This window comes from Corvus hawaiiensis, chromosome 4 (assembly GCF_020740725.1).
Source record: "Corvus hawaiiensis isolate bCorHaw1 chromosome 4, bCorHaw1.pri.cur, whole genome shotgun sequence".
In the NCBI taxonomy this organism is placed as follows: domain Eukaryota; kingdom Metazoa; phylum Chordata; class Aves; order Passeriformes; family Corvidae; genus Corvus; species Corvus hawaiiensis.
In genome coordinates this window covers 722,350-738,467 of record NC_063216.1, presented here as the reverse complement: position 1 = coordinate 738,467, position 16,118 = coordinate 722,350, and the positions used below count along the sequence as shown (strand labels likewise).

The 16,118-nt window shown below is 40.2% G+C and overlaps 1 protein-coding gene across 9 annotated transcripts in view; it reads right to left on the bottom strand.

Moving 5' to 3' along the window:
- The window catches only part of WNK1 (WNK lysine deficient protein kinase 1), a 100,729-nt gene that overhangs the window by 38,481 nt on the left and 46,130 nt on the right, over nt 1-16,118 (bottom strand). For 7 of the 9 annotated variants that reach the window (XM_048301211.1, XM_048301213.1, XM_048301212.1 and 4 more), the window contains exons 5-9: nt 6,607-6,695; nt 5,358-5,577; nt 4,802-5,138; nt 3,505-3,689; nt 220-477 (exon numbers count right to left, since the gene is read on the bottom strand). In XM_048301211.1, the coding sequence (XP_048157168.1) occupies nt 220-477; nt 3,505-3,689; nt 4,802-5,138; nt 5,358-5,577; nt 6,607-6,695 (1,089 nt within the window). The remainder of the gene's footprint in view (nt 1-219; nt 478-3,504; nt 3,690-4,801; nt 5,139-5,357; nt 5,578-6,606; nt 6,696-16,118) is intronic. The other 2 variants (XM_048301218.1, XM_048301220.1) reach the window with 1 other exon arrangement.

Genomic DNA, 16,118 nt, shown 5'->3' with positions numbered 1-16,118 from the left:
CAAGAAAAAAGCAGTCAGCCACTGTTTGATAATGTTTCATAGAATAATGAATAAATATGATAATGCTTCATAGAAATAAATAAAAATAACAAAATCAACATTACAGAGACAGTGTAAGGAACTGACTCTTCAATTTCTCATTTAAAAAATGCCCAGAGCCCAGGATGTATTTAATGATAACTTATCTTACTGTGCCAGGAGGCAAATGGCAACACATACAGGACTGACAGAGAGGGAGGGCAGGCTGGAGCGTCGATGCTTGCGTGGAGAGGCAGAGTGCATGGGCAGGACACTTTCCAGGGCTTTAGAAAGCTTTTCTGCAAAGGTTTCCTCAGGGACAGTCCGAAGGTAGAAAGGAGAAAGAGGTGCAGACAGCGCTGGTGGTGGGGTGCAAGGAGCACTGAGAGGGATGCAGGACATACAGGGAAGAGCAGGAAGGTGGGGGACACAAACTGACATGCTACGACCACGTTGAAGCTAAAAGAGGAAAATAAAAGTTAAGAATTGAACACTTCAAAAAAAAAAAAAAAAAAAAAAACAAAAAAACAAAACCACCAAAACAGCAAAAACTATAATGAGGTAGAAATGAAGACACACAATGAGAGACCCAATATTGACTCATGTGTGGTACCACAAGATATGAGAATGCTGAATGAATGCCAACACACACTGGGAACAGGCTGTGTGCACCTCTGAGGACCCAAGTTCGCCTCGGGTTACTGAGCAGTGTGGAAAGCTCCCTAGTACCCTTATGAGAAACGTGGAAGGCAGATCCGACAGAGAATGTTTTCTCTGGGGCCACAGACACAGCCCATACTGTGTGTACTCAAAGCATCTGGTAGTCTGACAGATAAAAACTTGGATACTAATGAGCTTTCAATCATTCATTAGTTTTTAGAGTGAATGTGTGTTTACAGGTATCGCCTCACCCAGCTCCTCTGCCGGGGCAGTCCCTCTGCCTGAATTACATCAGCTAAATGTATGCAGCTGGCTCTTTATTAACTAAAACATTACCATAAAAATTTAAACCTTACACCCTCTGCAACATGAATTGTGGAAAAAGGTCAGTTTAGTGTGTGGAAAATTCTGTAAAATTAGTCTTAGACAAGCATCTTCCAGATGCTGGGCCAATAAAAGCATCTGGATTTTGTAATCTTGCCACAATCCAGAAGGCCACAGGTCAAAAACCAATCAAATCAGAAGAAACAGAATAAAGTTTTGAGGTGGGAGTTGTTATTGCCTTTTTTATTTTTTTTGTGTTGTATTGTGTTTTGCTGCAGGTTTTTTTCGTTTTTAAGTACGGTAACATGGTATTTTTAAAGAGGCAGTATATGCTTCTTAGGGATGTAATCCACAATATCTTAAACTAACTAAAATCAAATACAGACCTCCAGAGAGAAAACATCAAGATAACAGCGGAGATCTGACTTTCAAGATTTCTATTGTGAGAAATCTTGCTAGACTTATTAAAAATTTGGGAGAGAGGTAGAAAAGAACTCAAATGGTTAACTAAATATATCTTCATCTATTCCAAGGTGGGAGTAGTTATACATCATTCCTGACTCTAATTTATCTAAATAGTTCAGAGCATCTCCACTGATGGAGACTACAGTACTTATCTGTCTTTGTTGGGTATTAAAAAAAACCCTCCCAAACAATAATTCCATGCTGCAATTTAGGTTTACCATTCCTTATTCTATCTAACAACAATGTTGTGATCTGATTTAGCCTGCTCCTATTTCATAGCAGCCTTTTACAGCTTTCTCTCTCCTCAAGCTTATCTTTTATAGACTCAATTATTTCAGTCTTCCCACATAAACCACATTTTTTGCCTTTCTCATGGGGTTTTTTTAACACTCTCCTCTGGATTTTCTCCCAAGCCACCCCCCAATTCACTCAACCAAGGTGTCCAGGATAGACTTACCAATAGCAGAACTACCACTTCATATAATGGGATGTTTGCCTTTTTCATGACAGCATGATGTTTTTGACCATGTCCAGCTTGTGGTCCAATGTGATCCCAGACTATATTTTAAATTTATTTTGCAAAATGGCTGCCTAGGCAGTGGTTACTCATTATGTACTTAGTTTAAGCATGAACCTTGTTCTTGTCCTGATCAAACTGCATTCTATGATTCTTTTTAAGGCCATTTCTTCAGTTGTCAATACAATTTTGACCTGTCAGCCCCTTCCCAACAAAGGGTTAGTAGTTCCTGTAGTTCTGTCAGCCTCCTGGTACCACTGTTGTCATCATACAGCATGAGTACATTTTTGCAGCAAACTAAGCAGCTTAGCTGTTCCTCTATCATATGCTTGTTCTCCCTCCTCCTCTCAAAAGATCATGGTCTCTCAACCCGGAAGCCAGCCATCCCAAGAGAGTGACGTGGCTTCTGGTCCACTATGTGCCCACACACCAAAATATGGCTTATCCAGAAGAGCAGCTTATTTAGACGGATTAAGAACTCATTATCAAGGACTAACAGTACCACACACCTCAGGTTAAGTGTCTTTGAAAAAGATGGAGATGCTTTGATCGTGAGTGATCCCAGTCTGTTTGCCAAAATCCTAGTTACACCAGTGATTCTGTAATGAGGCCTACAACCACAGGTACCAGAAGAAGTGAGGACCCTCAATCTTAAGGGTCACATCTTCTCCTTTACGGTATTACTACATTATACCATAATGTCTGCCTCAATCTTGGATTTTTATTTGTGTAAAGAACAAGCGACAAGGGAACCACTGAAGACAATATTAAAGTAGCAGAAGTTCTACTCCAGAGTTAGAATAGATTTCTGCATACTCTCTTACTCAGATCTAAAAACATACCAAGGAGAAAACATACCAAAATAAAAGGGCAACACAAATGAACGTAGTAGGAAAAGTATTTGTGCCCAGTGCAGACGTTCCAGGGAAAAGGAATACGCATGATGAGCAAATCAACACAAGCTAGAAATAAAACTGGGAACAAGGATGTGGGGTCTTTTCAGTCTGGAGTTCTCACATGCAACATTCTGTAGCAGTTAAAAAAGTCTTACCTGCAAAATCTGTAATCAAAGCCTCACAGAACACACACAGCAATTTCATACAGTGGCTTCAATTATTCTAATCCCTTCTTCAAACTAAACCAGCAGCTTGATGCCTGGTGACTTCATATAAACACACACACCACCTTCCCAAGCGAGATTAAATGCTTATTTTCATGAGATAGTCTTGTTCTGAGATGTTACTTCCATCCACAAAAACAGCTAACCCATCATTCTGCTTAACTGCAGCCAAGATTAAATAAAAGCTTTAAAGACAAAATGCTCTTTGCACTTTTCCCTCCCTCTCTAAAATCAGTCACCTTGCAAAAAAAGCCCCTGAACTCCTCCCATGCAGAATTTGCATCCTGTGCAAAACAAAGCACAGGTGGAAGATGGCGGGGCAGACTTTCCTCTCGCCTTTCAACAGACATACGAAATCAAGTAACCCCATGCATCTGCAGTGCTGTAAGGTCTGGCTTACCGCTGCAGGTGGCTGATATCCTCCATGCTGCTGGGACTGCACTTGGCCAACTGAAGCTGTGTATCCCTGGACTCCAGTGTTTGAGACTGACTGGTCGTGCTGGGAACCATAGGACACAGTCTGCTGACTGCTCACAGATTCAGTGTACACGGATGACCCCTGGCCACTGTCAACTGTTCCATCAGCTGGAAAAGTTAAGGAGAAAAAGCTGCATTTCAGGAACTGTGGTCAGGATTCAATATTTGAAAGATACTAAAATTGATATTAAATATTAAATTGATTTTTGCGCCATATCATGGGGACCTGTACTAGCATCTTACCTCTTGTAATATTTAAGCTGATTTTGAAATCTTTTTTTCCTCCTCAGTACAGTAATTTATTATCATTACACCTTCCCCTAAAACCCTGAAAAAAACTAGTCATTTCAGGAGTTCTTTGGGAAGATATTTAATAATAAACTGCATTTCCTGCAAAAGGCTAGACTAGAAATAGAAACCTAAATTCCACATTGTTATGAATGATCTTTCAAGGTTTATTAATCATTATTTTTATTTAATTTTACACAGACATTTAAAACAGGCATGTTGTGCTGGCTGGCAGGTGCACCATGTAGGCATAGTAGCAAACTAGGCATAACAGTCAATTTAAAATCCCTGTTATCTAAAGAGCAGACAGTAATTTGCTTTTTAACTTCATCATTCTAATATGGAAGTTGTCATCTTCCATCATTATTCACATACTGATTCAAATGCTGGGATGGCAGAAGAGGAAAAGACAGGATTATTAATGCATCTTTTCATGTACAGTATGTAGAACAGAAAATTAAGACTTTTCAGAAAGCAAATTATGAGCTGAACTACTTGTATATTAATCTCATTTCCACTTTAAACGAAGTTAACAAGGATTCAAGTAAGTGGTTTTAATAGGTTGATCTGCACTGGTGCAAGAACATACAGCCTTCTGCAGGGCCAGAATATGCTGTCCCTATAGGAGGGCAGCAAAACCAAGGGCACGGGGTCATGCTTTAGGTGCCTCAGTTCATCTGGTACCTTGAAACAAAAAGAAATCATTTTGTGCTGATTTGGACTGTGCACTGTGCCAAGCCTTGGCTCAGCTAGGCCACGGGAATGTATCTCATGTTGCTGTGCTTTCTAGTGGCCTATTGTTCTTCAGCAGACAGTAATGGCAGACAGCATCATCTCGAGATATTTACTGCTATACCCACCAAAAGTATAAGACTGATGGGAGGAAGCGTGTAAGTGCAAGAGTTCCTAAATAAACCAGCTGAGGCACTTACAAAGAACAGATATACTGGGTTGCTGGAACTGCAGCTGTTGGTGTTGATCAGCTTCCGGCTCTTCGGGCTCCACTTGCGTAGAAACCGATGCTGAAGCAGTGGGGACAGAAGTAGTACCAGTGACAGACTGGGGATGCTTTGACCCTGCATGGGAAGCACTTGATGGCTGCTGTTGCTCCAGCTGCTGCTTCTGACTACCTTCTTCCTGAAGTATGTTCTCCTGTTCTTCTTGCACCGACTGGCGCTGCTCTCGCTTGCGCTTAATCAAAGATACCCTGTCCTTGATAGCCTTCGCCATTGTCTTGTGATCCCCTTCACAGACATAGCCAGACTCCACCTGAAGGAGGATACATTCACAGAATTCACACTGCCACAGACAGCCACTGTCCGAGTGCTACAACAAAAGCTACCACTTTCTGGCACTAACTGCTCGTCTACACACTTCTGAACCTGTTCATTTCTAGGCAGTAATAGCAAAAGCAGAGTCTGACACGCCCCATTTCACTGTCAGAGAAGAGCACTACTTCCAGAGCTTTGTAGGGCCACCAGCACTTACCATTTCCTGTGCTACATCCTCTGGGACATCTCTTTCCAAATCAAATGAAAACTCTATTGCCTCATTATCTTTATATTTGCCCTTGAGTTTTTTGATGTCTTCAATTCGCAGCCAGAGTTTAATGGCAATTTTTTCTCCATCGTCTTCCTCTGCAAGTTCTACCCGTACTCCAGTCTCCTCTTGGAAGAAAGCGTGATTCAAAAGGTCCTTAATAGCATATCTAGCATATTGGGAAAGAATGTAGAAAGCACATTCAGTTATCAGGCTTTCATAAAATATTAAGGAATAACCTTCCCAGATGATCCCCTGATTTATTCTCTAAGTTTTGCTCTGTTGTGAACCACCTCATGTGCATTCTGTTTGGCACAATTAGAAGCTTTGTCCTGAAGGTACAAAAGGGTCTTACGTTCATACAAGTACATCATTAACAACAGTAGTTAACAGCCTAAACTAAATGGCAAGAAATAAGTGATGTGCAGCCACAAAATTAACTTCAAAAAAGAAAAAAATACTAAATTGTTTAAAAGCAAGAAAAAGAACTGAAACTAAAAATACACAGCAACACCATCAGACGTAAAACTTCGAGAGTTAGTAAAAGCGGATGAATAAACATCCATGAACAAAACTAGTTCTGAACAGAATAGAGGGCAGCTAGAGGGTGGACAAAAGCTGAAGCAGTCTGAAATCAGACATTCAGTAAGTAACAAACATGTAAAAGCAGAAAACAAAACAAATCCCACAAATAAGCCATCAGAGCAGTTGTAGATTTCCTGTAATGGTGTAAGTTAACCACTTGAAGTAGCAATCATATTGCAGAAAACATGGATAAAAATGAGCAGCAAGAATTTAAAACTTAGAGTCCTCAAAATAATCAATCATACCAACAGAATCAAAGGGACAAAAAATCCCAGAGGATTACAGAACAACCAACTAACCAATCCAAATACTTGGAAACCTGGAAGGATTGCCCTCCACTATTTTGTTGTCTAGGCCAAAGTTTGAATAAAAGCAATAGAGTTTCTGAATAAACGGACGTGGATGGTTACTATGGCATTTGCACTCTTCCTAACACTGTTAATTCTCTAAAACAATCACTGAATAGGAATCTACCGAAGAACAGAAGCTGCAGAATACTGGCTTCCCAACTTCCCTGAGAACAAAGACCCCAGGAAGTAACTGGATTTGGTATCATTGCAGATAAAGGACTCAGACAGCAATTAACACCTGTATCTGCAAAGCAAGCACTTACCTTTCACCTTTGTTTTGACGAATGCATCCCTCAATAATCTCCTTCACTTCAGGGATTGCTACTTTATCAAAGCTGGCTGGCTTGACACCCTGAAACACACAAGTAACAACTGAGAAACCGCAAGGCCCATTTTAAGTTAAGTTTTTAATGTGTTTACAGACCACCTATTTTTACTCTCTAGACAACTGACCTAAATAACTAGTGCAAATTAAGGTGAAGTCTGACCCCAGTACTACTGTTCATTTGTTTGGTAGTGACTCTTGCCAATGTCCCACACACACCCCTTCCCCAGCTACATTTCTGTAACAGAAGGCAGTGGCACTTGGGTCCTCAAGTTATGATAGGAGAACTCTTTAGTTTCCATGGAAGTTGTGCTGGCTAGCGGGAAGTACACAGACTGGACTGAGAATGGAAGGAAATGGTTCCTATGTAACACTAATGCAGGAAACCACGGATTAATTTAGCAGTCTCCAAAGCTTTCTGTTGCTTCCCAGAACGTTTCCAACCTGCCATTATATGAAGTAATTTTTTAACAGGAAAAACCTTAGCCCAGGATGATCTGACTGGATCATTAATAACTTGTCCAATGTGAAAAAAAACCCTAAAAAACCAAAACCTCCTGTATCTTAGCTCTCCCCCAAAGACCTACTATACCCAAACCACACTCCTGCATCACTGCTGTTGTGAGTTCAGGGAAATGAGCTTAGCAATACAGGCCTGTACAAAAGCCCTTCCACAATACACAGCAACCCTTTTTCCAATACACCCTAAAGCCACAGGGGGAAAGCAAAACAAAATCTAAATAAAATCAGCCACCCAAATCAGTAAAACAAACATGCCATGAGATATGACCATCTGGGAATTCTGCAAAACATTTCAGGCTAAGAGCCAAGCTTCATCACTTAATCATGGCCAAAAGCTGTATTTTGGGGCCAATTAATTGTCCACAACAACAAAATCTGGCACTCAATTTTACTTGATTCAGCCTTTAGTTTCAAACTCTGTATTTATGACAGCAGAATGAGAGAAGATGAAGACATGCTGTCCAAATGTTTGAGCAGAGCTAGTGTTTTCAAGCTGAACAATCCTGAAATTATACACCTGATACATCTGACCCTGTCACTGGTAAATGACAACTAAAAACAAAGTGAAAACCATAGCTCTGAAGTACAGAAATAAATGAAGTAGCAGTAGCAGCATTGTGATTCATGCCCTAAACAGAAAGTACTTCTCCCAATATCTTACAAAATACTGGTGAAATCAAGGCATGATCCTTCCTTCCCTATTCCTCTATTGTGAGTAGGAAACAAGTCTTGAATCAGAAATGTTTGAGTCTGAACCCCAGTCTTTGCAACTACCGACCTCGTACTCAGTTCTTAAAAGAAAAAAAAAAAAAATAAAACCAATGCAAAAACCCCACACCACAGAAAGGAAACAATTTATTTGATAAAAACTAGTATGCTCTTATAACAGGAAGGTTATCCGTTTATTTCGTCTAAAGTTTGCCCTTGTGAAACTCTAGCAATTGTAATTCACAGAAAACTGCAGACTATCCTGTGACTAGAATAAGCACTGAAACACAGGCTGTCAGTGAACATTAGCTGAATGCTTTTAGAAGCTTTGCTGACTACGACTTAAGAAAATCAATGCCTCAGGTGATAAAACATCAGACTGTAACGAGGCCTTATCATAAACCTCCAGCTCCCAAGCAGGACACAGAGCTCTCCACTCTAAAGGGATTTATAAAACCCTGCTCAGATAGTTGACTTGTCAAAGATGCCCACCTTTCCTTATGACCATGTCTGAAATGGTCCCAGAAGTTTGGGTTCATATATGGAGTACAGATATTTCTATATTTAATTAAATGCTCTCCTGTATAACATACATATATAACCTATGCAATAACCGTTGAACTGCTTATTGCATATATTCCTATCTACATTTGCCCAAGTTTAACACATGTGAGTCTCCTAAATAGCTCAAGCCTCAGACATAGCAGCCTGCATTGACATTCATTGACACTGTGGCAGCAGAAGGATGATGTCAGATCTGTGACAATCTCATTTCAGAAAACTAAAAGCTAACACGAGGAAGACAACTGGTACAGCAAAATATCAGCATAATGAAGCCAGGATATGATTTTTCTTGTTAATTATTGTACCACATGCTCTGTTCTTGCACTGAGCCTGAAAAGCTAAGGCTACGGATAGATTTTAAAATCAGTAATTCAGTCTGCTACTCTGCGTTTCCCACTCCTGAAAGAAATTAAATACTTGTCCAAAATCTTCATGCCCTTTCATGAGGACCATTTTAGAATACCCCATGTCATGAATTCCTAACCACGAGTCCAGTTAAAAAGTCAAGCTCCTGCCAGCCTCCTCCAGCAGAGCTTCCATGTTCCAAATTGCTCCTCAGAAAATCTGGAAGAACATCACACTAGGGCCTAAAACCAACACGGGATTCCGTGTTCAAGCAGCTCCCCACTTTTCAGTTTGCTCCACAGTCCACGAGAAGGGCTGCTGAAGCCTCCTCTCCAGCTCTGGACAAGCACTCCCCAGATACTGAAGCTCATCAACTTTTCAAACCCCTTTTTTTCCCTCCTCCAAGCACTAATGGAAATGTTGAACTATTTTATACAACATGACAGGGGGTACTAGAAATTATTAAAAATCAATAAATCAGTGAACCGTTTTCTACCTAGAGCTGCCTACACACCTTAATCTGCCATCATACAGAAACCCAGGGGAGGCCAGGCCCTGAAATTCACATAACCTTGATGTGTCCTTAAGAGAGCATGAGCTGGGCAGCCAAGCATGCCTTCAGCAGTTTCTGAACCCAAAGGCACTCAAGGAAATGTTAAGCCAGCCAGTGCTTCCTGGTTTTACCACACTTAAGATGGTCACATCCCTATGTGCCTCTCCTGGTCCCCAAGCTCCTTAGAAGAATCATGGGACAACTCCAATCTTAATCTTCTAGTCCTATGTCCCAGTGGCAGTTCATTAAGAATGAAACAGCCAAATCCCACTAGCATTACTTCCCAGTTTGCTAAAGAAGCAGCAGGAAGAGCTCTTGCAAAGGAAAAAAACCAAAAGGGTAGACAGGTATAACAGGCACACATGAAAATCAACATTTTCTCAAGCTACCATCTAAAATTGCACAAACTAGCAGTGCTGCTGAAAGCAACAGCCTCCTTTTCTCCATTTCCCATTCCCACACCCGTGTAATTTCCTTTCTTTTGCCAGCAAACACATTTATACAGTTGCATAATGAACCACATCACAGCATGTATCAGACTTGAAACAAATCCAACCACAAAAGGCTGCAGCAGCTTCCAGTGAGCTGAAGTTCCCTACACTGCTGCACGAGCTCTCAGGCTTACAGAAGGACAGCCAGGCCAAAGAACTACTTATTTTTAAAGAAGCAGCAACTGAAAATAAAGTCCAGTGAACACTTAGATTTTGAGAATACCTCTAAAATATGGGTATTTATGTAGGTAGCCACAGATACAAAACTAAAAACCTCACAGTTTGCATGTTAGGCATAAGAAAGATTTCTTTTTTCACTTAGCTTAGATGTGATAAAGTTTGATTTTATCAGGTTTTAACCAGGTGAAAAAAGTGTGTTCCAAAATTCAACATATACAGTTATTTGATGAACTAAAGGCAAGTCAGGTATTCTTAAAAACACTAAATTTCCAGGAAACTCTTAAACCCCAAAGTATAAGCTATCCAGAACTCTTCTTCACAATTTTTGCCTAGAAACACATATTATTTTGCATTAGTTAGATCACCAGATTACTGAGTCGGTAGTTTAATATCTTGTTCTATCACAAGAGATACTGAAAATATCCTTCACTTCATTAGAGAAGGTACAATCAATGCTGTATAACTTCTACAACAAAGCAAAATGAAGGCAGATGAAGTGTAACATACCCTCAGACATTCTAAATTTAGGAAAAAAAATAGATTTGAAATTTAAGAAAAATTAGATTTGAAATAAACACACAGGTGGAAAACAGCAGAATCAATTAGTGGTCTAGCATTGCTGGTCAGGATTTAAATTTACATTTTAAAAACTACAGGAGAAAAAGTAAAGTCAAGTTTAAAAGCTAAAGACCCAAGCTATGCAAATGCAAAGCAGTTCAGCAGATTTGAAGAGAACTCTAATTCACCTCCAGAATACTTCCCTGTGGCTACGTGCACCTGACAGAGCTGAAATTCTTACTTACCTCTTTAGCACAATCCTTGTGAGAGCAGCAACAGTGGGAATTAACAATTACAAATATGGGACAGATCTCTCTTTTTGTGAAATCCATCAGGAAAAGAGAGGCACACACCCCACCGAGTTAGCAAGGTGCTATTTTCCAACGGGACGCCACCGGGCTGTGGACTTAACGCACAGCGGAAGGAAAGCAGACATCAAGGTTAGAAGGGAGCATTGTTTTCTCTTTGACACCTCTTGTTATTTTCCAAGTCCAGTACATGAGGCTGCAGAGATTTGAGCTCAATATCTGCTTTTGTCACTCTAATACTGAATAGAAAGAATCAATATAAGCAAGAGGTAAGCGTGCCCCTTTCTGCCTGCCCAGCCAGTTGCAAGAGGAGGAAGAAGTGACAGCAGAGGGATCCTTTACTTCCCACATGTCCCCGCCCTCCCACTTGGCTGCTCTGCCTATTCTCCACCCAGGTTTTCTGCAAGAGTTTAAGGCTGTGAGTGGGATCATTATCCAGTTCACTCCTGCTGCTGCTGAAGTACCACTCTGACCAGGGCAAACAGGTCAGTCAGTGTGTTGTTCAGATGCAAGGCTGCCCACAGCAGTGCTGTGCAGGGGAATGAAGGCAGCTGCTGCTTCTCCTCTCCTTTCCATGGAGCTACAGCAGGACACACACAGCTGACTGCAATTCAGCCCTAACAGAACACAGGTCAGCACTAAGACAATGTAATGCATTTTGCTACTAGTGGCAACATCATCTATTTTCCTTTTCCTTAGTGTAAGGGCACAGAGATTTGAAGGTGATTTTCAAACTGCTGGACAAAGTCAGAAAGCTGCATTGTTGCTTGGTTTACACCACGTGTGCACAAATAATCCAGAGTTATATTTTCTGGTACTTCTCTCTAGACTTCAGACCTCAACCTGAAGTTCGATTTTTTTTTTTCTTCTGATATCTGTTCTTCTGATATCCAAGCAATCATTGTAAAACCCATTTATTAATACAATGAGCTGTCCGTAGCTTCAGGCTTCGGGGTTTTTTATTGTAAGGACATAACGAGCAATGCTATGAAAGATCACATACACCGCTTTAAAGATGAAGTTAGCAAACTAATTTTGACAAACTAGTGGTAACAAACTGTGATAAAATTCAATTTAGAATTATCAAGACCACTTTTCTCCCAAAATAACATACTCAGTTCCTCAAGTATATCACAATTATACCAGTAGTGTTTTTATAGTATATACCACCAGTGTTGCAAAAGCAACATTCTGCACACTTAATTAAGGCCACACTTTTCTGGGGGACACAGCACAGCCTGCAAAGAACATTAAACATTTCAGCTTTCAACAAGCCGAGTCTACCTGTCCCAGTCAAGCCACAACTCTTGCTTGACTCTTTTCAAAGATGCTATAGCTCTAGGAGCCTGAAAAGAATTCTACAGTAACTTAATTAATCTTCTCAAAACAAAATGTTCTAACACTGCAGTCCAGAAACTAATAGCACCAGCAGCAAAGTCAAATCACACAAACAAAGCAATTAAAGTGTCCGTATTTCCTTTCTCTTAAGTTCTTCCCATTCTAGTTTGAGCCAGTCCCAGGCTGCCACAAACCATTAACTCAGGAATTTAGAGACTATGACTGCAGTGGAAAAAAAAGATCCTACCTCTTTTCCCCAGTCTCAAAGAAGCCCTCAGGCAATGGTATATATATATATAGCATTTAAATTGGCTTACCCCATGATCTCCTAAATTTCACTACCTGCAATTACTCACCCAGCCCTCAAAACCTGCATGTTTAACCATTTCACCACCTCTAATGCTTCATCTTAATCTTGCTGCCTGTTCCAGGAACGACCTTTCAGATTTAGTTCTTTCCTTATTTCACACAGGATACACCTGAAACTGTTTGATAATTCTCACCCCAGTTCAACTGAATACATACTATGAAAAGAAAGACTTCAGCTTAAGATTTACTCCGTTCAAGAGAGACATGATTTGCCTACAGAGGACTGATTTTCTTGTTCTGGTTAAAAAGCAAACTAAAGTTGTTTTTTTTTTTTAAATTGAAATGCAACATATTAAACAGAAGTAAAAATTTAGCTTCACTGATGTCAGTATTTTCATAGCAATTAATTCTGGACAATTGATAATTCTGCCAAGAATTAAATTGGCAAATCCTGGAGAATAAGCTCTGTACCAGATCAATATCCTGACAGAGTAAACAGCATTACTGCAATACAAGCAGTGGAAGCAGATGAAAGCTTTAGTGAGCCAGAGCCAGCTCATGAGGCACTGTTCAGACTGGGACAGGCCTCGCTGTCTTCTCTTCTGATCAAAACCGACCACACAATTTGAACCCAACACCTCTTGGACTTGACAGATCTACCATCATCCACGTTAAAATCTCCCATCTCAGCTATCTGAGAGCTCTAGGCCACTGCAACACCTTAACCAACTGGCCTTCACCCTCTGCAGTGAAGGTGTGTAAGTTATTTAAGTCTCATGATCCTTAACTTTTTCCAAACAGCTAAGCATGTGCGCCTGGATTTCAGAATGACACTGTAAACACAATGGCAACGCTACAGAATTTATACAGGCCTGCTGGCTGCGACCTCACCAATCACAATGTAGAAATTCTTCCTCTTCAATTTGCCACCTAACCTTAAAAAAATTTTGAGGCATTAATAAAAAAATCAGAGGTCAAACACAACAAAAAATTGCCAGACGTACAGGATTAAAGCTGTTATACACACAAGGCGTATCTGTATTCTGATTGACATACTCAAACTAATTGCTTCTTCCTAAAGTTAAATTTGTATGAGAGAAGTTTTGGTGAAAAGAATAAAAGACTCCTCATTCCATCAGCAATCATTGCTCACTATCACCTTCACATATATATCCTACAACTGATCTCCAAGCCCAAAAGCTGGAGAATACTGACACTGCCTGCTCAACCAACTTGGCTGTCAGCGTCTCAATACAGCATTTTATCTACTAAAACCAGAGATTTTACAGCATTCAAAGCCTTACAAGACTGCAATAGTAGGCTACAGTTCTGTTGCTTTGCTCCCACATAGTTAAGTTTGAACAGGAACTAGTCATAACTCTTCCTAGAAATCACTGTCTGCAAGCCTCTCCAGCTCTCTCAAGTAAAAGGCAGTAACTAAAGCCAAAACCCACTGCATTTGCAATAATTCTGAAATGCTAGGCACTACTGCAGAATATACACTAGGCTCAGAGCTACCCTGCTGACAAGTGATCTAGCCCAGCACACAAGTTCTACTTTAGACATGAACATCCACTGTTCTTCAGAACCACCAGGTAAATAACATCTATTTCAGAAGTCCAAAGAATCTGAAGCTAAGAACATTGTTTCAGTTTAAGAAAAACTTTGATTCATTAATCACAACAGCTACTGTAATTGCAGCAATTCTAATGTATAGAAGAAATTAATCAAGCTCTAGGACAGGATATTTTGTAACCAGGACATTTTGCAACCAGGACACAGCTTCTTAGTGCATAGCTGGCAAACAATTAGCATACTGGTGCATGTAACAGTGAAAAGGGCCTTGTTTAGAAACACACAGTAAGAGCACAGAGGTTCTTCTGAAACAACAGTGAAGTCTGAATGGACAAGTCGATCGGGTATTAACAGTTTTACTCCTGCACAAAAGCATAAAGGTAAGATCAGTTGCATCTATCATACACAAATCTTTAACCTCACCCTTAGAAGCAGGGATGCTGCCTCTACAATGTGAACACCTTGAGCTAGCTCAATGACCCTTTGCTTTACTGGGACTTCAACTTGAAAATGGCTTTCAAAAAAAAAACAAAACCAGACATGCCTAGACACACATTTCAGTTATATAAATTTAGAAATGCCACAGTGACACAATACTAGAAGTGTCTGTCTTCTATTTTCAGTATGGAAAACGTGCTTTTGAAAAATAAAATTGTATTAGTTGCATTCTCTGCTTTAATCTGCTCCCACTCTGGTAGAAAATCATCATCTTGCACTCATTTTTAAGTTTAGGTACAGTAACTCAAAAGCCACAGATTAGTTCCAATGGACTTCAAAATGAATTTAAAAAAATGATATAACATGGGCCACAAAACCCATTTGGTACCAGAACTAGCCTTTAGAAAGGATTATCTACTTAAAAGGCCTAAGGTAATGTTGCAAACACCAAAAATAGTGCACAATTCCAACAATGCGCCAAAAGTCACCATGCCTTTTATTTTCAGGCCTATTCTAATAGGAGTGAAGACTTTCCTGGAGTTATCCCATTCCTACCCCTTGCAACTCTAGCAGTGCAGCTGGCAGGACAAGAAATAGCCTATGCATTCTTAATGTCAGTATTTTTAACTAGTGGCACTATATGACAAATAGCATTGAACTATCAGTCTCCCCACAGAAACGCTTCAGTGATTCACCAATCACAGAACTGTAATTGCTCTCATCGCACTGCAGAGCCAGGCATTTTAAAAACACTTATCACCTCCCTGTTCCTAAGAGCCACCTTCCCATCTCTTGCTGAATTACCTCACTTAATGTAAGAACTAAATGGATGTCAGTACATGACAGAATATTAAATACTAGCATCATCGTTTTAAGAGGCCTGATTCTTAAAAGAGACTTTTTAAACATTTCAAAATTTTAAAGATACATTGTTTAGCCCATTTCTCTGAACTTATGTAGGTTTCTAAAAAATACATTTAGAAACTCCCCATTACTACTACATTTCAGAACCCTAATTACATCTCAATTTTATGCAACTCAACCAATCCTCCACTCCTTTTAATTCCTGATCATCTTAAAATCATATCCTGTTCAAAATCGCTGAAAGACAATCCAGGCTCATTAGTGAGCAATGTAAGAAAAGAAATTGCTCCCTTTACTTCAAACCAAGTTTGTTTTACACCAGTATTGACAAAGAAATTTTTAGCTGTAATCTTAAAGCTTTTGATGCTGAACAGTGAGGTACTTTTAGAAAAGAATTCAGCTGAATAAGCCTTTTCCCTTCCAAACACAGGCATCATCTGACTTAGCCGTGCAAACCACACAGAATTGCAGACTGGGTCAGGCTGGAAGGGACCACAGTGGGTCATCTGGTCCCACCTCCCTGCTAGAGCAGGAACATCCCGGAGCACATGGCACAGGATTGCATCCAGCTGGTTCCTGGATAGCTCCAGAAAGACTTCACACCCTCTCTGGACATTCTGTTCCAGTGCTTGGTCACCTGCACAGGAAAGAAGTTCTTCCTCATGTTCAGGTGGAACTTCCTGAGCATCAGTTTCTG